Raw genomic sequence first — 26361 nt, 5'->3', positions numbered from 1 at the left:
TATATATATATATATAGTCTAAATTATATACAGAACTAATATAATGTAAAAACTTTCTGTCATTGGTATGTTTGTAAAAAATAAATCAAGACAACTGGACTTACTGTATTTGTCTTAAAGACGTTTCGCTTGTCATCCAACTAGCTTTGAGAAAACACATTGGATGAACAGTGAAATGTCTTCAAAATACATAAACTCCAGTTGCCTTGATTTATTTTTAGATTTATATGCTGGGTTTCTACTTAGTGATATGAAACAATGGTTATGTTATTATTATCTTATCCTTACAAACAAGTTTGGATTACTATAGGGTCCAATCACAAAGCTATTACACCAGGATAATGATCTTTATTTAAAAAACAATATTTATTCTTAGCTGAGGCCAATAAAATGTGAAAAATGTCACATGACTGAATATAAAGATCTTTATAATTGTGTTAAAGCTTTGCAAATTGTAAATTTTGTCTTTAAAGTTTAACTACAAACTGTAGAGGTGTCAGCCCAAATCTAGCTACAAAAAGGATTTAAATTAGTGTTCAGCAGAGATGCTAACTGAATTGTCTATCATAAAGATTGATGTGGTCTTTGCTTCCTTAATGTTAAACATACAGATTATGCAACATGACTTTTGTCTGTATTTATTATCATTTATTAGACGTTGTGCTTTACTCATGTGTCTGTTTTATTTCAGAATATAATCTGTTTCTGGTCGCGGCTCATGAATTTGGGCATTCACTTGGTCTTTTCCATTCCGAGGACCCTGGTGCATTGATGTACCCTAATTACCCAAACACAGAACCCAGCCGGTTCCAACTTCCTCAAGATGACATCAATGCTATCCAATCTCTTTATGGTAAGAAATAATAAGTAATGTTATCAATATTAATGGAACTGGAGAGGGATCACAACATTTAGAATGCATTGCAGTTTTGTTCATAAGATTCATCATTTTTTTATTTCTTTTGTTTTAGGCAAAACCTCAGATGCACTTCAGCCAACAGGACCCACCACCCCTTCCAAATGTGACTCTAACCTTGTGTTTGATGCTGTCACCACCCTTAGAGGAGAATTGTTTTTCTTTATAAACAGGTAAATGATCTTAGCTATGAAGCTATACCAGAAGAAGTTCTCTTGTTATACAATTACTACTCACTTAACAACCTACCTGTTTAACAACCAGCTCTCGGACCAGTTCGTATTGTACACTGTACGAGAACTTGGGTCAAGCTCATCTTACATCACCCTTTTTCAGTCTACGTCTCTTTTCCACAATTGGTCAGTCAGCCAGTATTCACTACTGTACTGTACATTGCTATTTGCGGTATGCAAACCTAAGTCATGTGCTGTATATTAGAGCTGATTTCCTCTATTCCTCACTTAGTGTCCAATTCGCTTAACGACCTAGTCGTAGGAACGGAACTCGGTCATTGAGTGAGGAGTGTCTGTATTGTAAAGAGATCCTCATTATATACAGATATGATTGTTTTGTTTATGAGTGACACTATGTAGCGTCCTGCCAGCCCCCAGGGTCATATTCTACTATTCTTGTCACTGGTGGTAGTAATACACCACAACTTCATCATACAGATAAAGGGAAGGATGCAAAAGGCACTGCAGCTTAAAAAAAGAAGTGAGTTAGGCCAACAAGGGCCACACTGAGCCTCTTTAAGATCAGAGGACACACAACTTGTTCTTGAGAGTTTTACTCCTTCACCTACAGAGGCACCAAATATTAGCTATGAGATATACAATAGAACTGTGTGTTAATCCTGTCACACTAAACAGTCCTGACTGGGCTTATGCACATACTTCAATATTCAATCTTCAGAGCAAGCTTACTTAATAAATATTTTAATTGAAGCCTTTAAAAACCAATGGGGACCAAGATTTAGCGTTAACAGGAACCCTGGATTTCAACAATTTCTGCCATGTCAACTGCCTGACCTTCTGCTAGCAACATGTAGTTATTCCCAGCTCCTGTATGCACATACTATATATTTATTATGGTGCTCTGTTATCTGATACCATTTTGAACACTGCGGAGCTGGGCGAGAGTAGCTCCCTTCCTACCCCAGGCCCCATAGCAGCCCCCTGGGTGACTATGGTTATAGTTATGCCACTGGTGCCAATGAGATGCTTTTATAGCTAAGACAGCACTATTTTATTAATGTAAGGATATATATTACAATTCTTTCACGAGCCCAACTGTGTAGATATTAAAGCTGATAAAGAAAGAGATTAAGAGTGATGTAAAAAAATCACTCTGTTCAAGTTAGAAAAAGAGGAGATGATTGGATTTACACTTTAGGCAGTTTAGTGGACTGAAAAATGTTGGTTGGTTACCCATATAATCAAGTTCTGTATTCCCCATGGGGAGCAGGTCACACGACAAGCACTGAAATGTAGATAGGTACATTAGGTGAAATTTGGGTTCCCCCTATGGCATGACAGTCCAGAAAGTCACAGGATTATTGCTTGGGATTAGGACAACCTTACAGATAAAGCAGAGATAGTTCAGACACTTTAGGAATGTGGAGATAAACAAAACATATATATCACTGAGTTGCTTGGATAGTTTCCCCTAAACTGTATACACAAGCACATACATGCACACAAGCACATACATGCACACATCTGTAAATTAAATTAAATGTAGGGTAAAGGTCCTTTAACGCTAAACTCCAGAATAAGCAAATATTCAAGAGTCCTGTGTATTCTTCCTTGAATCTTGGTGTGCTTTGTGTATTTCTTTCGGATCTGTGCAGTAAACCAGTGCACAATGTTGCCTCTGTGAAGGGGCTTCTAATAATAATAATAAAAAAGTAATAATAATAAAAGACCAGTAACTGCTGCTCTTCTTCCTTGTGCAGGGTGACCGGTCCTGTATCCGCCCCACTTCCAGTAGTGGGTGGGTTTGCTTTGGTGTTTGTCCACAAAAATTGGATATAAATCCTTTGTGACTCTTGAGGAATATATTTAAATGAAAGTTTTTAGTGCCTAGAGTTCAGCTTTAACAAACAAAAGTATACAACAATAATAAATGTCGTCCTTTTCCGAACAGGTTTATATGGCGTAAACATCCACAAGGGGGCGAAGCTGATCTGCTTTTTATCCAGAATTTGTGGCCATCTTTACCTAATGACATTGATGCTGCTTATGAGAATCCTATCACTGGAGAAGTTCTTGCATTTAAAGGTAACGGGGAGGACTTCAAGTCTGGACTTGCTTTATTATTAGCATTTATAAAAATGTAAAATGTATTCTAGACCTCACAATTGTGTCCCGAGCATGCACTCCCAGTTGTAATTAGACACTGTTTTAGCCCTGGGATTTATGCAGCCCCCCGATTACAACAAATTGCCCATGTAGCCCTGGGATTTATGCAGCCCCCCGATTATAATAAATTGCCCATGTATCCCTGGGATTTATGCAGCCCCCCAATTATAATAAATTGTGTCCATGTAGCCCTGGGATTTATGCAGACCCCCAATTATTATAAATTGCCCATGTAGCCCTGCGATTTTTGCATCTCCCCGATTATAATCAATTGCCCATATAGCCCTGGGATTTATGCAGCCCCCCAATTATAATAAATTGTGTCCATGTAGCCCTGGGATTTATGCAGACCCCCAATTATTATAAATTGCCCATGTAGCCCTGCGATTTTTGCATCTCCCCGATTATAATCAATTGCCCATATAGCCCTGGGATTTATGCAGCCCCCCGATTATAATAAGTTGTTCATGTAGCCCTGGGATTTATGCAGCTCCCCGATTATGATAAATTGCCCATGTAGCCCTGGGATTTATGCAGCTCCTCAATTAAAAATGTTCAAATGTCTTTTGATTAATCCACAATTCATTCACTGAAAAGCAGTTCACTGCAAAAACCTTTTATCATGTCTGTCTGTTCTTGCCACAGTGTGTGAATTTCATCTCATAAACTAAAATTTTACATTTAGGGAACAAATATTGGACTCTGGATGGATTCGATGTTTTACCAGGAACAAAGAGCATCACTAGATTCGGATTCCCTAAAAACATTAAGAAAATTGATGCGGCCGTCCATGTGGAGCACCTTGGAAAAACATACTTCTTTGTGGGAAATAAGTACTGGAGGTTAGTATGGCACCGATAATTCATCAATGTGCAGCACTGTGCAGTAAAAGGTCATCTCATACACACAAAGAAAAAGTTGAGGTTTGCCCATAGATTCAACGACACAGAGCCCAAAGTCATGATATGAGGAAGCTGCCGTTACCAACATCTTTAGAGGCTGTCGGCTCCAGTGATGTCTTTCTCATCCTTCATTCAGCTACCTCCCACCTAGTGAAGCTAGGATGATGATGATGATGACTGCCCTGTAGCTTTCACCTTGAAAAGCAATAACCTTGCATTCAGATCTCCAGCTTGCAAAGCTGCTGCCACACCTTGTCTCTTTGTGGAGCTAGATGCTCTGGCTTCCCTAAGGTTTGCTAGCATTTGAAAGATTCTCCAGAAGGTGGCTGACTTTTCTCTTAACAACAAACCAAGCCATAAGTTCCCTTTTTAATGTCAGTTTCCCCAGTTACTCACCTTTGTTGGCTAAACATGCCTTCTTAGTGCCTTTCTTACATAAGGGAGAGATGCAGATTTTCTATGTGTGCAAAGTCAATTTGGAATCCATATTTCCATAAACAGCTTTTACACACGCTTTAAAAAAAACATATTTTACACACACTTTGATTTACAAAAGCAGCAGAGCTTGTGCGCTAAGCATATTGAATTAAGTAAATTCACTTCAATCAGCCTATAATATGCAAGACAAAATTGTGTTTAATTCCCTTGCACATGGGGCAATCAAAGTGAGCATAACTTCCCTTTAAGTGACACTATACTGAGGAGTTAAATCTTAAAAATACATTCAAGTACCTTAACTATTAACAAAAATTTATCTTATTTGTGTATCACTCGGCTGTAGATCCTCAAATCATCTCTGAATTGTTACCGACACTGTCCTTCCTTCTGGAGGGTGGCTACTTTTGTTTCCCATTGTCCCTGTGTGTGTTATAAAGTACAACTACAACTTCAATACAAATTAGTAAACTAAATGTGAGATTGTAGTCCATCACGGGAGTGAGCTTGGAGTGGTGACTACTTTATAACACACAGGGACCATGGGGAACAGAAGTAGCCACCCTCCAGAAGGAAGGACAGTGTCAGCACCAATTCAGAGATGAGGACTTGAGGATCTAAGCTACATTTTTGTTAATAATGAAGGTACTTGAATGCATTTTTAAAATGAGACTCCACAGTTTAGTGTCACTTTAATGCATGAACCTAAGCCAACATTTTCTACTCCCTTAGTGAATAAACCTTAACGTGTACTATTAAAATCTTCTGTGCAAAGCCAGCTTCACAGCAAACAGAACTGGCTGCCTTACAGTATTGTGCATTGAACTAGAACATGACTAGTGTTCATTATATGTTTGACAAACCTTTGTGTACTATGGGCTTATATTAGTACATTCATTGCTGATAGCTGGTAATTTATAGTGGTGTAATTCTCCTTTTCAGTTATGACGAAGAGAAAAAAGCAATGGATGGAGGATTTCCAAAGTTCATTACCAAAGGATTTCCAGGAATGAGTCCAAATATTGATGCTGTGGTTTTTTATAAAGGTAAATATGACTACCAGTTGGAGGGATGCCAGGTCTTGCCTCAGCATGAATCTGTGAATTTGAAATGACCGTAATACACCCTCTGTATGATTGTCATAACACAGACAAATGGATAAACAAGAAAATGCCAACATTTAGTTAAATCAGAGCCGTGTTAGCCAAATTAAACAGTTGGAATGTGAACATTTTAATTTGATTTGGTAGCTGTGGGTAGTGGAGACAGTTGTACTTTCAAGTGCACCGGTGACCAGACTATGGACAATAAACTATTTATATATTAACAATACAGTAAAGGGGCAATAAAACAAGTCATCCCTCTCTAGGTGCGTTTATTGTAAAGTTATTCATCCTCAAAGATCACAACAAAGACTGTATAGTTCATTCAGTTTCTAACAGCTAAGGCCCCTTTTACATGGGTGTTCCATTAATCAATTTAAGACCCATGATTAGATGGATCAAAAACAGACTCCAATATAACCCTATGGGCGTCCGGATGTAACCGTCAGGCTTGTCTGACGAAATTATATAAGTTTGCACCCAGGTCCACTGTATTCAGGATGTGGGTTAATACTGTATATGCAAACACAAGACTCTGATGCAACAGAAAATAATAGGTAAAGACTTCAAACTGTATTAACCATGTTGTGAACTTTGAAAACAAAGTTTATCCACAAAGCTTACAGTTACAGAGGTGAATAAGGTCTTGGTTTAAAGTACTTTTACTGCGTATTACTGCTTGAATATATAAATACTTTAGTGTGCATGATCTGGACACAGGTTCATTTCAAGACTTTTTTTAAAGAAGAACTCTGGGCATAATTTGTTTAACCCTTAAAGTGGTGCTACCCACACACTGCAAGGGTTAAGTGCTCATTTTTATCTGGGACTGGCTCAAAGAGCAGTCCCTGCAGTCTGTCTCCTCCTCCGCTCCAGCGATGGCATTTACCTCAGTGTCTTCATGTCCAATACAATGTATTGGACGAGATGACTCACAGGACCTTGGATCACCCAAGTGAAGGGAGAGAGAGGCTGGAAGGACTGGTCTAACAGTCCCTCCTGCTAACTGTATTATAGGTGAACTAACTTGATTCTGTGGAAAAAATAACATTGAATCTACGAGGATACAATGCAAGTCTTTAGTGTTATGTGAATGTTGTGGTGTCTATTAGTAGGACATAGTGAAGAGGGTTATAAGGGTGCCATATACTGGAAAGTGAATTAGATGCTCTTCCACTTCAAGGAAAGGAGTTAAATCTGTTTCCTTACTATTGACGGCACCTTAAAATGGCTTTTTAATGAGACCTCAGATGCCGTGAAGAACCTATTAAAGTTGACTGTTATGTGTTTTTCCTGCAGGCCGTTTTTACTTCTTCCAAGGAACATCACAGTTCCAGTACAGCATTGAGTCAAAAAGAATCCTCCAGGTCATGGCCACCAACAGCTGGCTGGGATGTTAATGACATCAACTCTGCAACCGAGCATCAAACTGCATATTTTCACATACTACTGCTTTGGCTGAAAAGATGTTTACAAATGTGAATCTCTATATTTATTATGTGAATAATCAAGAATAGTTTTGAATGGACAATATAGAGATATTTAGATATTTACTTAAATATATGTGGTTAATATTTTTTATATATTTGTTATTAAATAATAAATTAAAACTATTTTTGGTTTATTATTACATGTTTAGAGTCATTTTTGTTTTAGTTTCATTGTAACTTGATGGTTACAAAAAAGTAATGAAAGATAAATTCACAAGGGGACATTTGTAGAGGTTTTACCAAACATCACGCATAGATAAAATGTATGTAGTGCAAATTTTATTTACAGGGCTATTTACTAAAGAGTGAAGAGTTTGGAGAAGGCAGGAGAAGTGAACAATCTAGGACAACATCGCTGAACTGGAAAGTGAGCTGAATTGGAGAATTTTTCCAAATCAGCTATTTTGTCCTAGATTGTTCACTTCTCTGGCCTTCTCCAAATTGTTCACCATTTTGTGAATAGCCCTCTCAGTTTTGGATAAAGTAGGGAAGGATTAAACCCTTCCTTGCATTTGCATTGCTATCTGAGTCTCCTCTGAGTGGATTGAACTCTCAAATTGTCCTGGTGACCATTGTCACAAACAGAAAGTGAGTAGAAATCCAAAAGTTTTGAGCAAGACGTAAGGGAGAAACCTGTAATAGGGACATCTGATCTGAAGATGGGAATTCTGTTTACTTCTGAATGGTTTTCTTCTCATTTGCTTTTGTGTCTTCAAGACAGGAAGTAAAGGAAAATCTTTCTAGAGGGACACAGAAAGCAATAAAAAATAATAATGGTTTTAATCCTTCCCTATTCTAAAACAACACAAAAGTTGTGTTAAATCCAAACAAAATGCAGTACTTTGAGTATAGAAAAATAGAAATATATAAGAAATAATATTTCTAATATTTACTTACTCACTTTGAGTACTAGATACCAGTTCAATTTTATTTAAAGGGCTATTTACTAAAGGGTGAAGAGTTTGGAGAAGGCAGGAGAAGTGAACAATCTAGGACAACATAGCTGCATTTTTCCAAATCAGCTATTTTTGGGCTAGATTGTTCACTTCTCCTGCCTTCTCCAAACCCTTCAACCTTTAGTGAAAAGCCCTGCCAGACTTCAAAGATGGATATCTCAAAACCACCACATGTAGTGGGTTATTAATAATTAGTAAGATCCAAACATGATTACTGGGTATCAATAAACAGACAATTACCAGTCCTTATTCTAGGCTGTAGAATAATGATATAAACAAATCCCAGCTAAACAGATGGAATCTTGGAAAATCCATCATATGGCAATGTGATGTGACGTGCTGCCAAATGACAATCGATAATGATGCAACAGCCATGGACACACACTGATTCTTGAGGCCTGGTTGACACCTAGGCGTTGTATCATGCGAATTCAGTGATAACGCGCAAAACACAAAAACCCATAGAAGTCAATGTTGACAGTGCACACCTAAGCTTTGCGTCGCGCGTGCGATATCACCTGTTGCGAAAAGATGCAGAAGCTATTTTCAGGCAGATGTTGCACAATTTTGGTCCCATAGGCATCTGTATGCATTTTTCACAGGTTTTTAGCGCAAAATCGTGCACATAAAATGCACGACATACGCACGAAAACAGCTCGACATCCACAATCGCCTAGGTGTTAACCACTTGGTACAATTAAAGATAAAAGTCCACTAAATAGCAATGGCAGTGGGTTTGCACCTTGTAATACATAACCTTCCATACTGTGCTTTCAGTGTAGCCCATATAGTTCATACAACATAAATCCATTACATCATAATGGTCCAATCAGAAGAAATAGAACAAGCTCATACAGACTTCAAAGCAAAGTAGTATTAAGCCATAAAGTTCTCTATATCAAGTATAGGATGAGGATATGATATCTCATAGTCAGCCAAGTAACAGATTCACAGCAAAACCTGCTTTATAAAGTAATCAGGGGGGATGAACGATCTACATAAAAGTTAAGAAGACACCTAGCTGTTTAGTCATAATATCGGTGTCCTCAGGGCAGGCTGGCCAAAGCATTTGCTATGGTAATTACACTTGTTTGAGATGGCTGCCACACATGGTAGTGTAACATACAGCTCTTTTGCAGACATTATGAAGGGGTACCACTCTGCTTGTTGGATGTTTTACTTTACTTTAATGCTACCTGTCCAAGGCACAGTTGCTGATCAGATTTGTTGGACTTCGTAGCAGACATAGGTTTGGAAATTGGTCCCTGACAAGGTTGCATGCCCAGGACACAATAGCTGCTGTCAAATTATAATGGGACCTGAGCCTTCCAAGTGTCAGTGTTAAGGTTCTCCTGCTGAACTACTGTATTTTTAAAGGAATTATTAAGAGCTGTAGGTTACTCTACCATGTGTGGCAGCCATCTTAAAAAAGTAATTACCCTAGCAAGTGTTTTGGCCAGACCCCATGTGGACCACAGAAAGGAGATCAGTTACGTAATATCTTATGAGATTGATAAAGGACACTTTTCTTCCAGCAAGTTCCAACCTGAGCATCGCTCAACCGTATAGACTGCATGCTTTTAACGCAGGATTACCTTCTGCACAGCAGTTAACTCCTTGATGCACCGATCACCCATTCTCTTCTAAAATCTGCCAACTGAACACCGAGCTTGTCACTGGGGGAGCTCCAACTCCAGGACCTCAGAGTGGCTTTGCACTAATCTTGCTGGGGCCCTCCAAGCTCTTGACGCAAGGACCCACAGTCCCAAATCACCCAGGGTGGCACCAGTGGATGTAAAGATCATCACTCATATCATAAGCACCCTCTTGGGAACACTAGGCAGGATCCAGCCTGGCAGAGCCAATATTAACCAGCACCACTACAGTTTGTTTGAGAGCTGAAATAGGCACACTAGCAACCTTGACAGTTGGCATGCCTTAAAAGTAACTGCTTTGGGAGACATTACATTGATGGGTAAAGTTCCTCTTCAAAACTGAAAAACATATCACTAGGTGAGTAACAATAGGACCTTGCACTCCCCTAAAAGCAGACCTTTCCAGGTAGTATGTTATTAATAGCTCTTTCTATAAGTATGTACCTACTTGAAGTAGAAAATAACTTTTACCCAGCATAAAGCTAACTAAATACATTCAAATGATGGTGGCAGAGACAGTGCATGTGTATGAGAGGTGAAAAAGTAAATGTGATCTTGGTTTTTAGGTTTTAAGGGCATATTGTTCCTAATTTTACATGTTAAGATCCTGTCTTCCTGTCAATTTTTTTGCTAAGGTTTGTTAGAAAAACATAAACGTTTAGACTTTTGTTTGTAAACTTTAGTTCCATAACATAGCATTACAGATGGATCATTGTGAAATACTTAAAAAAAAAAAAGTAAACCTCAGGCCCATTAACATGAGCCGCCCTGTAAGGTACTCTGCTTCTAATTAAAACCTCCTGGGCTTAGTCCAGGAATTCCTGTAAATAACTTGCTTGAATGCAGACCACTATTTACAATGGTTTGCAACCGAAAGCCACAAAGAAAAGAAATAATGAAATAGTACAAATAATATTTGACCCCACTGATTGTTTGCAGAAATGTAAAGTAGAACTCCAGGTAAACAACTAAACACGGAGGACGTAAATATATATTTTAAAGTAAAATTAGTAAGCTGGTTGCAATTTCTTTCTTAGTGCATATGTATAGCCAAAACTTTATTTTTAGTTTTCAGTAGAGTAGGGAAGTGTTAGAACTAGGGATGTTCAGATACCAGTTCAGATACCAGTGCTGATACTTGGCATTTTCATGAGAACTACCAGGGTTGCAGCGGTTGCAGCTGGGACCTGGCTCTGGCGCTCCACCACTGTCCTGAAATCATTAGTCTGTATTGTTTTTAGAAAAACTGTCACATGACAATAAACAAAAATGTATCAGTACTTGTATCTGTGAGTACTTGGGCGAGTATCAGTACTTGCACTTGTAAAAATGGTATCGGTGCATTCCCTTATATATATTTATATATAAAAAAAAATGCATTAAAATGGGGATGTACAAATCCCGGGAGGTCTGTATGCTCCTTACAAATGACAGCTGCCTACTAACTTTTGGATTTTTCTCTAGTCTAGTCCTGGAGCTGGAAAAGTATCTCTACTTGTACTTGTACCAAGTACGGTACTTGGTATCTGAACATCCCCAGTTAGAAACCCTGTCAGACTTTTATTTGTATCTATGTCCCCACTGGGGAGATTTACCCTCTTGATTTCTCCTGTTCGCTATTTCACCGAAACAGAAAATGATGAGAAAACCAAAATTTTGCAGCTCTCCCCAGAACAGGTATAGAGGAAAAAACTAAAAGGAAAGGAGTGTTCTGTGGACAACTATCTAAGAGGAGAATATCCCTTATTTTGTAAAGATTTACTCTTACTTTCTATTCCGTCTCCAAGACAGGAAGTGAAGGGAAGTCTTCCCAACAGGAAGCTGGCAGAGTTTTAACCTTTCCATATCTTAAAGTAAAAAAAAAAAAATGTGTATAAATACACTTTGATCTAAGAAGCAATGGCTCAGATCTTCAAGAAAGCTGGACTCAGTGTGAGCCGTTTCTGCAGCTTCCGGACAATCCTAAATGAACCCCCAGAACACAATAAATGCACCCACATTGAAAAAATGCAGACTATTGCAGCCGTGATTGTGGGTGTAATGCACAGGCTCCTGCATTGTTTACATCTCAGCCCCAGGTCTTAGAGAGGTACAGACCTAGGGGTCTATTCACAAAGCTGCCGAAGGATCTAGCTGTAGGACCTGGCCTGCACCTAATAGCCAATTTTAAGCTAAAAAAAAAACGGAACGCAGCAAAATCGCTCTAAAATCACGGTAAAATGCAGCAAAACGCACTGCACTGCGTTTGCAGATCTGCTCCACAACTGGTCCAGACATGGTGTGAACATAGCCTAAAGGAAACTGTTCTGGGATATATACTGCCATTGTTAATCTCCTTTTGGAAATACTAGTTGCCCTCCTGTTAGTAAACAATATACATTGCAAATACAATAATTTGGATATATTCAGCTAATTACAAATAAATTATTTTTTCACGCCCTTTATTACTAAGAAAATGTCAATGATGGCCCATTGTGCTTCCTAAATATTATCTGCATGAGATGAGTTATGAATTTATTTAATGTGGCTTTGAGATGTTTATGTTAGTTGCTGAGCCAGTTGAAGAGTCAGTCAGTAGGAAGTGAGTTTATACATGTAATAAACATAGATCTATAATTAGACACAAAATAGGAATACTTGATAAATTACTTGTTTTTTTCCCCGCAGTGACTCTTCTGTTTCTGTCAGGGCTAGTCACTAAAGGGTGAAGGGTTTGGAGAAGGGAGGAGAAGTGAACAATCTGGGACAAAAAAGCGGATTTGGAAAAATTCTCCAATTCAGCTCACTTTCCAGCTCAGCGATATTGCCCTAGATTGTTCACTTCTCCTGCCTTCTCCAAACTCTTCACCCTTTTCTGAATAACCCTGTATGTTTTTAGAAGCTGAGCTGGCTATAGACATCAGATGATGATTACTCGATCTGGACACTTTAGCCATATTGGACAAAAAATCCATGTGTATGTCAACAACAGACAACCTTAAAGTGACATGAAACTCAGGAGTTAAATCCTAAAAATACATTCAAGTACCTTAACTATTAACAAAAATGTATCTTATTTTTGTATCACTCGGCTGTAGATCCTCAAATCCTCTCTGAATTGGTGCTGACTCTCTCCTTCCTTCTGGGGGGTGGCTACTTTTGTTCCCCATGGTCCCTGTGTGTGTTGTAAATTAGTCACCACTCCAAGCTCACTCCTGGGACAGACTATAACTTCAATGCAAGCAATTAGCTAACTAAACCAAGGGGGTTACTCACATAGGAGCCAAAGGATCCAGCCGTAGCTTTGGGTGATCCTTCGGATCTCTTCGGCCACCGGTGCCCTCCGGTTCAGTCGAACCGAAGGGCTGCTGTACAGGCTATTCATAATAGCCCGTACAGCAGCCGAAGGCGGCCAAGTGGCTCAGCCTTCTGTGACTGAGCCGAAGTGACACCCAAAGCGGGGCGAAAGGCCAGCCGATGGCCGGCCGTATTCCCCGCAAATGACAGCTGAGCGAAGCCAACCGATACGCCCAGTCGTAATGACAGATCAGCGTCCTCAAATGACCTTGTCCCCAAATGACTGCTTGTCAAGGTTGTGGGAGGCTAATGTCCTGGGAAATCATTGTTTGCCAGGGTCTCACTTTTGCAGCAATGGTTTCATGTCGGTGTTGTCAGGGGTAGTCCACCCACAAAATATTTGGGAGGACTAAGCCTTTAAAATGCCACCCTAGAAGAGGGTTTCCTGAACAGTTTAAATTATTTTGGCTACTAATTTTTCCTTCACTTTCAATTATTTATTTCAGAGCACGCCCTGTCCCCTCAAGCACAAGGCAACCTGATTAGGGGCAAGGTCTATTGGACCGGAGGGCAATAGGATGGAAAGCAGGGGGTATTCCCAGTCTGCTCAAGGGAGCAATCAGGAGCATCTAGCACAGGGGTGCCCATAAGGTCAATCCCGATCTACCAGTGATCGCGATGTCCTCTCCTCCTGCCGTGGGGCTTCTCTGGATCCCCGCTGCTCTCCCCATCTGTATGCAGCAGGGATCCGAGAAGAAGTGAAGGAACCGCTGCAGCTGGCGGCGGGGGAGGGCGGAGCCGCTGTCACAGAACTAATGGCGAGCGGTGAGGAGAGAGAGATACTCGGCCAGGATCTGACAGCTGGTGCCTCTCTCTCTGTCCTCACCGCTCGGCCTTAGTTCTGTGACAGCGGCTCCGTTCTCCGCCCCCCCGCGGCTGAAGTGCTTCTTTCACTTCTCTTCGGATCCCCCGCTGCCTCTGCCCAGGTGAGCAGCGGAGATCCAGAGGAGAAACTTAGCCCCTGTGTGCGTGGCCGAGCGGCAGAGGATTGGTACGTATCAGTGATATGTACCGATCCTCTGTGCAGGACAAACACTGGATCGATCAGCTGATCACTCCAGTGTTTGTAAATAACTGGGGACACATAGTTCTATGTGTCCCCAGTTATGAATGAACAGTATGTGATTTACATCACTTCCTTTTCATTCATGAGTTTCTCAATGGAGAGAAGCACTCACTAAAGAGGCTCCTCCCCATTCAGAAACTGGATGATAGTAAAATATTTTCTGAATGAATGGGAAGCCTCTGTGCTTTCCATTCATTTAGAATAGAGGCTGCAGAAAAAGAGATTGAGGACCTTTTGTCCTCAATTTATTTTTCTATTTTAAAAGGGAAATATCAGGGGGCTGTTTAGACCCCTAATATTTCCCCGAAGTCCCCCCAACATAAAAAATAAAATAAAAAATAATAAATAATAAAAATAAAAGAAAAAATAGTAAAAAAAAGAAAAACCCTGGAGGCAGGGAGCTGGGTGACATCACACGCCTGTTGGGGGGGTGGTACGTTTTTTTTTTCCTCGGGCGCAAAAGGAGCTAGCTACGGCTATTCTCCCGCGGTGCTTGTGCCGCTGCCGGCTGAATGTGTCAGACAATGCAGATGGAAAGGGGCAGGACACCTCTCCCCATGTGCAATGTCTACCACACGAGCACCATGGGAGGACAAGACGCCGGGGCCTCTAGGATGCACTGGAATGTAAGCTGGATGACACCCTGCGTTCAGTGGCGGGAGTGTGGAGTTGTATTGAAGTCAATGGCACCACAGCCAGGCACCGCAGCCATGCCCCCCCGCCCTCAGTGCAATCGCCCACACCCAGAACACAGGCACTTTAGTGCCTGCATTCCAGTCCGGTGCGATCTGCAAGTGCCTGGGTTCTGGGTGCAGGCGATCGCACTGTGGGCGAGGAGCCTGCCTGCAGTGCCTGGCTGTGGTTCCATTGACTTTAATGCACCGCCACGCCCCCTCCCGTCCCTGAATGCAGGTGTTCTTTTCGTTGGTTGATCTCATTGAGCTCGTCATTTGAAAAGTAGATCTCCAGATGAAAAATTGTGGGTGCCCCTGATCCAGCAGAAGAAACCTACCCTACTAAGGCCTACAATCTGGTACTATGTTGTGGTGGGTAGGAAAATGTCTCCTTTACGCCCTCAAAGTTACATATCTTGAGCCTCAATTGTTGAGGATTTTCAACTTTTATTTTGTTGTTTTACATGTTTTCTATCCAGTAGCAAGTTAGTTCATCAGAGCAGTGGGCAGTGTCTTTTTGGCTGACATTTGACATTAAAAATTAGGCTGGTGGAATGGTGCACCTCGGAGGTTCTTGATAAGTGCTACAATCAGCCCAAGTTGTTGGGTCAATTGCAGCAACAACAACGAAATCGGCAGATGTTTTTCTCTTCATTAGACAAGTAATTTATGCCTTCAACATTTATGGCAAATTTGTTCAAATGGATGAAGCCATGGAAGGAGCTCATCTCCTGTTCCTCTAGATGGTGCCACTGCGCTATGTAATGCAAATCTCTTACTATGTTTCACAACAGGACAAGCCCTGGAGTGAGGAACAACCTGGGCATTTCCAACATTTGTCAGAAACATGAAACTACAACCTCACTGTGCAAGTTTATGTACTCAGCCTTGACAGATTTCAATCAAACAAGTCTATGTTTAAATAAATCTAAAACCACAAGATAGGCTGGGCATCGCCAGTTCTTGGTAGTAATGTTACATTTCAGCCCAAATTCTACATTTTTATAGCAGTGATTTGTGTAATAATGAAACGTGTTTATGTACCTGTAAGAACACTAAGTTCAGATAAATGAGTAAATGTATTTCCAAGTAGGTAAATGGCTTAAAGGGAATTCCAGACGCCACACTGGTCACATATTTTGCACTACAGAAAGCATACTGTTTGTTTGGCAATGGGAAAACATGAGATAGTTTATTCAACCTCAAATACTATGTAACTATACAGTATGTATATAAAGCTTTTCATAGAGGAAAATCTCCCCGTTGCTCATAGATGACTGTCATTTGCTGAAACATTATCCATCCATTGCCTGAGGCCGTACATATACTCCAGCAATTCCGCGCTGAGTACATCTACTACAGGAATTCCGAGCTGAGGGGCAGCCAGGAATGATCCACCCACTGAGACCCCGAGGCTTATTCATGCAATTGTATGTTACTCAGCTCAGATACATGTCTTTATTGCAGAGATAGCACATTTTTAGTAAGAGTAGATCGGAAGTGATAAGGAAATATTCCCATTATCTTACTATACCATCTCATTAATTTGTGACTATACAGTATTTTTTTACCAGCACAGTACTGTAAGTTAGATGATAATTAAAGAAGTTGTCAGAATTGGCTCTAGGGGTACATTTGCTAATGTTTGACATTCTGCAAGAATGGGCCCAACACATAACATTTAACTGTCACTTATTTGGAACCAAATCCCTCTGTCCTTCTTTCCTCCTCAGTTGTTTCCCCTTTTGGTCTGATGTACAGATATCTATGACAATGATGTTTATGGTTTTCTTTTTGTAAGTGAGCTAATTTAATCCAATCAATGTATGCAAATTAGGTAGATAAGACACTGTACAATGATGAATAAGGCAAATATATGTTTATAATGACAAATGTGTTTTATGTCAAAAGGTTGCCGTATATAAATCCCCTGACAAAGCTTATTTAAGCGAAAAGCGCTGGGAAGTATTCTACAGCCACAGCCCTGGGAGATAATATCACTTTGTAAACCATATTATGTACAGCAAGTATATGAAATTAGCTGCATCTATTGATTGATTAGGTTTATTTATATTTATGAAATAAGGGCGGTAGGCTGTAATTAGGCAAACAACTACAGGTATTCCTCACTTAACGACCGAGTTCCGTTCCTACGACCGGGTCGTTAAACGGATTGGTCGTTAAGTGAGGAACTCTATACAGCACTGTACTGCATTAGTACAGTACTGTATAGCGTTGCCGATGTACAGTACCAAACAGTGTACTGTACATCGGGCAATGGAAATACTTACCGGGACCCGCAGTGAAGATCGAAGGACGTCACTTCCGCCGGCGACACGGCGCACTGACGCTGACGCGCAAGGTCGGAGGTCGATCGGCGGTCCGTCGTAAGTGCGAGTGGTAGCAAAACAGGTAAGTCGGTAAGTGAGGAACATCTGTACAAGGATAAAATGTGTTTTGTCTTTGCAAGGAGTGCGTATATCTATTTATTTATTTTAACAGGTATTTATATAGCGCTGACAATTTATGCAGCACGTTACATAGTTACACATTCACATCAGTCCCTGCCCTCATGGAGCTTACAATCTAAGGTCCCTATCTCACATGCATACATAGAGGGACAACTTAGAGAGGAGTCAATTAACCTACCAGCATGTCTTTGGAGTGTGGGAGGAAACTGGAGTACCCAGAGGAAATCCACACAAGAACAGGGGCAAACTCTTTCAGATAGTGACCTAGCCACTGTGCTGCTGAGTAACATACCCATGTATTTTACCTTTTCCATGGAACAAATTATGTTTTAACTATAAATACGCAGTGGTATGAATGCCTCATCGGAAACCCTTTTTTTTTCTTTTGCTTCTAATTAGTTGTATATAAAGGGGGAAGAGGCAAGGCACACTTTGGTTACTTATTAGTCTATGTTGGGGAGGGTGATCAATTGTTTACATCAATGACAATGTACTATTTAACTACAACAAGTGTTATTCTGCACTACAACCTCCATCTTATTTCTTAAATAGCTTGTTTGTTATTTCAGCAAGTATAAAGGAAAATTAATGGTGAAAAAAAATGTTTATCCAATAATTTTTGGCAGATAAATTCTTAATGGTCTGTATATAAAGGGGTGTAGTGGGGGAGGGAGGTGTCCATTACCCAAAATGTATTGTTGTGGAAGGTGTCCATCTTCCTCATTTTAAAATGTTGGGAGATATGCAACATCTCACACATCCTCAGTATGTTGAAGCTTAATTTCCCCCGCCACTGAAATACCTCACAGGGTTATTCACTGAAGAGCCGGAGGATCCAGCCGTAGCTTTGGCTGATCCTTCGGCCCTCTTTGGCCGCCTCTGCCTCAGTTGAACGGAAGGGCTGCTGTAAGGGCTATTCACAATAGCCCATACAGCAGCCGAAGGCATCTGAGCGGCTCAGCCGAACCGAACGCATATGCTTCGGTTTGGCTGAGCCGTAGTGACAGCTAAAGAGTGGAGAAAGGTCGGCCAAAGCCAACAGATCTCCACGCAAATGATAGCTGGGCAGAGCTCCGCCCAGCGCCTAAAAGAGCCAGAGGTCATTAGCAATTAAAGGACAACTTCCCTTTTAGTAAACCCCTCAACTCCCTAGGTGAAGCCCACGTGGTTAAAACTCGACTTCATCCCCACTGCCCAGCACTACACACTCTTTGCAAACAAAACAACTGAATCAGCTTCTCTGCCTAGTGAGCGCCCTCGCATCAAAGCCCCATTCATTCCATTGAATGGTTCGTACTCTGCTGAATGGCTGGAGGTGACCAAGAGCATAAACAATCGATGGGAATGAATAGGACAATGGGACATACTGTATGTGCAATAGAAGTAGAACCCAGCCACTATGTTCTCTTGCCAAGGCTGGGATACTCCCAGGAACAGGTATTCTACCCTGCAGGTTTCACTGCAGGACTGGGGGGGAGGGGGGGTTACTTTAATGATATCTAATGTCAAAACATATTTTTTCTTTATTCATTTTGAATTCCTTCTTGGACAGTTGTCACTGGGAAAAGTGTCAGCATTGAAATAAGTACCCTCTGCTGCTGTTCTTGTAACAAAACTTCCTGCTGTTCTTGTAACAAAACTTTAGATTCCTTTATAATGTATAATACGTCCTGACTTATTATACATCATGCAAGACATTGCCAATAGTTTGTGCAGTGCTTTATAACATGAAACATGGTCACATCGCAACCCCCCCACTCCCACCCCGGCTGCACCCCCACTTACCTGAATTGTGGGTTTATTCTCCCCACAGGCTGGTGTTCATTTTTTAATTCAGTGTGGCAATGCGTAGCTCTGCTCAAACATATGAACAGAAACATGGACACCGGCACTCCAATAGCAAATTAAAGTGACATTAAACCCTCAGATTCTTTAACATAAACCAATACTGTAATGTGTGCCTTACTGTAAGCCATGGTTGTTTCCCTTCTCTTTGCTGCTCTTCCTTTGAAATCCTCATGTCTTCTCATGCTCTGCAGAACTTCCCTTTTCAGCTCAGGGCCTCTTCCTGTAGTGCTGGCTCAGGTTACAAGCCTATACAAACATATACACAGACACCGTGTATCCATTCCTGAGACAAGGCAGTCTGCTGCAAAACAGAAGTTCTGCAGAGCATGAGAACAGATACAGATTTAAAAGGAAGAGCAGTAAAGAGAAGGGAAACAACCATGGATTACAGTAAGGCACACATTACAGTATTGTTTTATGTTAAAAAATCTGAGGGTTTAATGTCACTTTAAGTATGTCTATTTATTAACATACATGCTGCATAGCAAAATACTAGGGCTGGTAATGATTAAAATTTTTGTGTTCGATTAATCAATTTGTTTTAAATCGATTAATAACGCACATACAGATCCAACTACATTGGCCTATACACATACAGCACGGCAATGAAGTAATAAAATGAACTAGTATCACACTAATCCAGCATGTTATTAATCTCACGTGCCCCACTCAATATGGCCGCCGCTTGAGTGGGGCAACTCAGAATAATAACGTGCTGGATTAGTGTGATCCTAGTTCATTTTATTACTTCATTGCTGTGCTGTATGTGTACAGGGCAATGCCTTTGTTGGCGCTTGTGCAGAACAAGTACTCACTGGCCCAAGTGGCTCCGTCGGCTAACGAAAGGGAGGGGGGAGGAGTCCGGTGATGTCACGGACATCGACGTCACCGGTCTCCTCCCCCCTTCCCTTCGTTAGCCATCACGGACATTGACGTCACCGGACTCCTCCCCCCTTCCCTTCGTTAGCCGACGGAGCCACTTGGGGAAGGGGAGAGGAGTAAGGTGGCGTCGATGTCCATGACGTCACCGGATCTCCGACTGGACTCCCGGAAGCCGGCGGAGAGGTGAGTGTTTTCATTAGCGAATTACCTGAACTGTGGAAGCTTTGCCCAAAAAAAGGAAAATTAATTTTCTAGATGTTCTCTATAACGTAGCAATTTTGAAATTTTGGAGTACAGGTCCACTATAAATTAATGCCGTTTCTTAATGCTCATTGGTGACTGAGTAATGTGCAATAGTTTATTGGAAACAGTAATGAAAAGGGAAATACTGCTTTCCTTTTTAGTAATATAGTGTATAGCAAAGTTAAAGTGAACTTCTTTTTCTTCTATTAGATACTCCAGCTAAAGAAAAAAAAGAAAAAACTACACAAATGCTTAAATGATTAGCCATTAAATGTACTCTCAAACATAAGCTACATAATGGTTGTATTTCGTTTAAAAGAAGTGCCAGCACACATGAAGTTATGGCTTGAAACAGCTGCCGTCTTTGCTTTAAATTCAGCGTCATGACATTTTCTACCTCACCTGGCCCCCACAGTAAATCATCCAGCAGTGTCACATGGCAGACCCTGTAAAACAATGAATTACCTTGAATGCTGCAGGATTTGATAGGTCTAACGAAGGGAAGGGGGAGGAGTCCGGTGACGTCACGGACATCAACGTCACATGGCTCCTCCCCCTTCCCGTCGTTAGCCGTCACGCAAATCAACGTCACCGGACTCCTCCCCCCTTCCCTTCGTTAGCCGACGCAGCTTTTCCCCATAGTTCTCCTAAGGGTCACGGGAGGACATAAACTAGCGTCCTATAGTGACCCAAAGCTCAGTATATCGCGAGCTACAGCTTGCTGGATATACTGAGACCGCCGCAGCCGGGACGGATCCCGGCATTACTGTCGAGATCCACCCAGCTGTCGAGCCAGCAGTACCAGCCCCCTTGCCCATCTGTTCCGCCAGTCAGCGTTGGAGGATCGGAGCGGGGGAATCCCTGCAGGTAGCCGTGAGTGACAGTCACCTCTCTCTGCAGGGACATGATCGAGAAGTGAGCGAGCGACAGTATGTTCTCGCTCACTTCCCGATCTAGTGAGCCGACGTGTGACAGTTTCATTGTCACACGTCGGCTCGAACTATGAGGTTGAGTGAAAATCACTCACCTCCTAATTCTCCTTTAATGCAACGTTTCAGGGTCATCACTTGTTTCTGCCTGATGATAGGGATCCTCTGTGACCCCGAAACATTGCATTAAGTTACATATGCAATTCTGCAAGGTTCTGATGAAGGGGGCGTGCCCCTGAAACGCGTAGACCATTTTAAACTCACGGGAGCAGAGGACACTGATTTGGTGATCCCTTCAGACTTCCCCTGCTGGAGATTTTATATTTCATCGTTTCTTTTATGTTTGCAACAACTGGCTTTCGTGTAAGTACAATTTCAGTTGCGTGTTGTACTAATAAATAAACCTTTTACACTATGGAGGCGCTCTGTTTTGCTTTTGTTTCCCAGATCAATGGTCTTTTTTGACCGGTGGGAGCTGCCTCTATGGTGTACTAACGAACTTTACAGCCGGACCGTTCTGCAAACCGGTGGCGCCAGTATTGTCTTTTTCGAAGTTACATAGTTACATAGTTAGTCAGATTGAAACAAGACACATGTCCATCGAGTTCAAGTGTACTTTGCCATGCAGCACGTACGTTAATAAATAGACATACTTAATTTGCTATTGGAGTGCCAGTGTGCATATTTCTGTTCATATGACATGGGGTTGCACAGATACCAAGTACAGCACTCGGTACAAGTACGAATACATTTACCGATACTTTTGAGCTCCAAGACTAGACTAGAGAAAAATTCAAAAATTACGAGGCATCTGTCTTTTGTAAGGAGCACACGGAGCTCCTGGGATTTGTACATCTCTGTTTTAATGTACGATTTTGTTTTTATAAATATAAATAAAGGGATGCACAGATACCAGTTTTGCGAGTACAAGTACTGGTACTTGCCGAGTACTTACAAGTACGAGTACTGATACATTTTTGTTTATTGTCTTGTGACAGTTATTCTAAAACAATACAGACTAATGATTTCAGGACAGTGGTGGAGTGCCAGAGCTAGGCCCCAGCTGCAGCCGCTGCAACCGCTGCAACCCTGGTAGTTCTCATGAAAATGCCAAGTATCTGCACTGGTACTCAAAAAGTATCTGTGCATCCCTAGTGGTTGCCATCCACTGACTACTGTTGCACCCACTTGATATCATTGGAACAGCTGCTCTGAGTGTGGTGTGCATATGGACTGTGCTCTGCTCAGACAGCCCCATCCACCGCAGCAGAGGGACTTGTAGTTCTTGATGGAATACAAGTGCAGTGATATCACCATACTTGTAGTCCATTCATTTTTCCTCCTGTCCATCTTACTGAATGTCCATACCTTATTGCGCACATGGGTGGGAGGAAGAGTCTGCAGGAGCCAGAGCACCGCACATGTGATCCACTGATTAACTGATCGTGGCTGCAATGCTTTACTGGTTCCAATGCAAAAAAATTATAAATGCCCATTTTTTCTTATATAAAGGAACGTGCATTTGTTATTCTTTTCTAAAAGGTGGAATTTCCCCATAATATCTTCTGTCTACAGGGATAGATTTACTGGTCATGTTTTTATTATTTTCCAGTCTGACGTGGCAAATCTGGCAAATTTAAAAAGCGCTATCTATAACTTTAAAAACACTGACACAATAACACTAAGGGAACATCTTTGTGTCATCGCAGCTGCAGCTAAGATTTTCCTTGTTTTTACCAGTGGTAACTCCAGCACTTATGAAACTTCTCCACGTCTGCTGCTTTGCATATACCAAACTGTTTAGATTGGCGGCTGGAAGCCTGAAAAATCTGCAATGCCTCTGTTGGAGAAAATTCCCACTTTGCTCATAGCCGAGAATCATGAGTTTGCAACATTTTCCATCTCTTCCCTGAAGGCACGTGAGCACGCTAGAATATCCCTGAGGAGCAGAAATGGTCCAGTAGCTCGGAGGGTGACAATGCACAGCTTGTTTAACCACTTTATCTTCCAACCTTGTATACCTTTCGTGGACTAATGTTAACATTTCTGCTTTGGGCCTGTTTATTTGGTGATTACATAAGAGAACAAAGAAATACATATATTTTTGGGGACAAGGTGACTTTATATTGCAAAAATCATTTTATTTTGCATGGAATCCATAGTCAAAAACTGGATTTGTTTTCTACTTTGATCAGTGTTAGTTTTTAAATAAATTGTACTGTAAAAATGATTTGTACATTTTATTCTACAATATGTTTAGTTTATACTGACACTAAACTAACCATTCTAGTACAAATCAGTGCAAAGTTATTTTGTAATAAAAAAAAAAAAATGATTTTTATTTTGCCAAATTTTGTAATGTGACACTAAAAAAATTACCAAACTAAATAAATAAATAATAATAAAAATGTTCAAATAATAATGGTGAAAAAAAGAAATAAAACATCTGCAAGAAAATTAAGGGGAGAAGAGGGCTTGGCGTTAATTAGTAACTATTATTTATATAATTTTTTTTTATTACCGGTATTTACAATTTAAGCAGTGCTTTACATAGTGCACATTCACATGTCTCTGCCCTCAAGGAGCTTACAATCTAAGTTCCCTATTTACCATACATACAGGGTCAATTTATATAGGAGCCAATTAACCTTCCAGCATGTCTTTGGAGTGTGGGAGGAAACCCACGCAAGCACAGGGAGAACATGCAAACTCCTTGCAGATAGTGTCCTGACTTATTATACAATGCACACAGGACATGGCCAACAGTTTGCACAGTGCTTTACAATATTATGGGAGGCAGTACAGTAACAATACAATTCAAGACAAGAAGGTCAGAAGGGCTCTGCTCGATGGAGCTTACAATCTAGAAGGGAAGGGCAAGTGATACAAATAGGTAGTAACTGTGGGCGATTAGTTGATGGAGAAGGTAAAGGTTCAGTTATTAGGTAGAGATTTGTAAAGAGTTTTCATGGATTCCCTAAAGGCAGCCAGAGGAGGAGATAGCTGGACAGACTGGGGTAGGTAGGTACAGAGGATGGGAGAGGCTCTGGAGAAGTCCTGGAGATGAGGGGAGGAGAAGATGAGGGAGCGAGAGAATAGGAGGTCTTGGTCCTATGCAGACAGGATTGTTTAGGGGATATTGTGAGATGAGGTTGGTGATGTTGTTAGAATACACATTACTGTGTTTATAGCAATAACTACTGCAGTATACAATTTCAATCACTAGATGGCAGTGTTTATAAGTTCTGTTATATCTATGGTAGATTCTCTGTTGTATTGAATAAGGTAGAAAAATAAAAGCTATGGCTTCCTTCCTGTGTTTTTCAAGCCATGTGCAGCATGTATATCTGACTGTGTGCTTGTATTTCTCTGTGAGGCTGTGCAAGAGGTTCCAACAGGTTATGGGCCCAGGCACAGTCACAGTCCAGTTATAGCGCGGTTATAGCTGTATTACCCTGCTAACAGGAGTGCTATAAAATATATTTGTAGTCTATGTCCATTTCAGTTCTTGCTTGCAGGGTAATCTGTGATGCTGTGTCTGCATGTTGCTGGGTGGACTGTACCACACAGAGCAGACCAGCCAATAAGGATTGCTTTGGGCATTTATGTCTCCTAGCCAATCACTGGAAGGTACAGGAGCAGTAATGCATGCTGGGAGAAGAGACAAATGCTCAGTGTGACTGGGGGCAGGTTGCTGCTGAGAGACTGATCTGGCTAGGCCTAAGCCTGGGGACTAGCCTGGAACTGACACTGGGGGCCTTGGCCTGGGGGCCTTGGCCTGGAGGCCCAGTGGTCAGCCACTCATGCTGGAGCTGGACATAGATGAGGACTTCTAAAGTACTGCTTGCCAGAAGTTCTCTACACAGATTGCCGATACGGCTTAAAGGTCCTAGTCTGTGATGGCAGCAGTTACTATGCTCTATTTCAAGTAAAAGGAGTCTACCTCATCCTGGATGTACCAGACCCTCTTCCTCTCTCCCTGGAGTTTCAGCAATAAAAGAGAATCAGCTTGGATCTATTGCCTGGACTTCACTTTGTCAGTGGCCACTGGAGGTTGTAAGTGCTATTGGGGCAGCCATGTGTTTTATAAATCCCTAGACAGGCTAAAGGAAGATCCGATCATTCAGCGGCTCCTTCGGGGGTGAGCGCTACACAGCCTAAAAGAAAAAGGAGCACAAGATACAGCAACAGAAAAAGACTACAGCAACTAGAAGAACATGGCTAGTACCACAGCAGCAACAAAGTTTTCGTTTGCAAATCTGACAAACCAGAACTACCAGTCATGGAAATTCAAGATGAGAATGCTTCTAATAAGAGAAGATATGTGGAAGTGTGTGGATGAAGTCAGTCCAGCACAGCCCACGGATGAATGGACATAGTCAGATCTGAAAGCTCAGAGCACAATCTCCCTTACTATAGAAGATGATCAAATCATACATGTGTGTAAATGTAAAACTGCTAAGGAGATGTAGGAAGCATTGCAAAACGTGTAACCAATATTTTGTCCATAAAGAAGCTCACAAAACAAGGATAAGTAGTGACTTTTCATGGCTCAAAAACCTCCTGGATTTAATTCATTCAGATCTATGCGGTCCAATGGAAAAATTAACTCCAGGTTTTTATTTAATTATTTCATATTATTTTTTAAATTTTTATTTATTTAAATTTTTTTATATCAATTTCATTTTTTTTCGCCTAACTTTATTGCTATCACACAGGAGAAAACAATTTCCTGTGTGATAGCAATTGGAGGTGACAGGTTCTCTTTATTGACCCTGTCACCTCCAATACAGGAGTTCTAGCACAGCACTGTGCTGGACCTCCTGTGACAGGTGAGAGAGGAAGAGCACAGCTCTCCCCTCTCACTGTCTACAGTCTACACGGAGCGGCAGGGTTACTTTTAACCCTGCCGCTCTGCTCACTGCAGTCAGAGACTCGGGACTCAGCGGCAGCGGCGGAGGGCGGAACCAAAGGAGAGAGGTAAGTGCAGGGGGGAGGGGAGAAGGCTGAACACTGTTTACATCGCCGATTTCACATGTAAACGAAAAATCGGCTGCCTCACTCTACATTTAGTCCTGCTTGTACAAAGCAGGAC

At 41.3% G+C, this 26361-nt stretch overlaps 1 protein-coding gene across 1 annotated transcript in view; it reads left to right on the top strand.

The window, feature by feature from the left end:
* Window positions 1-7133, top strand: part of LOC108795960 (matrix metalloproteinase-18-like) — a 10705-nt gene extending 3572 nt beyond the window's left edge. Inside the window, exons 5-10 of the mRNA XM_018567323.1 lie at window positions 692-853; window positions 972-1089; window positions 3062-3195; window positions 3962-4118; window positions 5556-5659; window positions 7016-7133. Of these exons, the coding sequence (XP_018422825.1) occupies window positions 692-853; window positions 972-1089; window positions 3062-3195; window positions 3962-4118; window positions 5556-5659; window positions 7016-7116 (776 nt within the window). The 3' untranslated portion in view covers window positions 7117-7133. The remainder of the gene's footprint in view (window positions 1-691; window positions 854-971; window positions 1090-3061; window positions 3196-3961; window positions 4119-5555; window positions 5660-7015) is intronic.
* The last annotated feature ends 19228 nt before the right edge of the window (window positions 7134-26361 follow it).

Source organism: Nanorana parkeri, unplaced genomic scaffold (assembly GCF_000935625.1).
Source record: "Nanorana parkeri isolate BGI_ZX_2015 unplaced genomic scaffold, ASM93562v1 scaffold1029, whole genome shotgun sequence".
NCBI classification, from domain to species: domain Eukaryota; kingdom Metazoa; phylum Chordata; class Amphibia; order Anura; family Dicroglossidae; genus Nanorana; species Nanorana parkeri.
The sequence above is the reverse complement of the archived record's forward strand: the minus strand, read 5'-3'. Positions and strand labels throughout refer to the sequence as shown.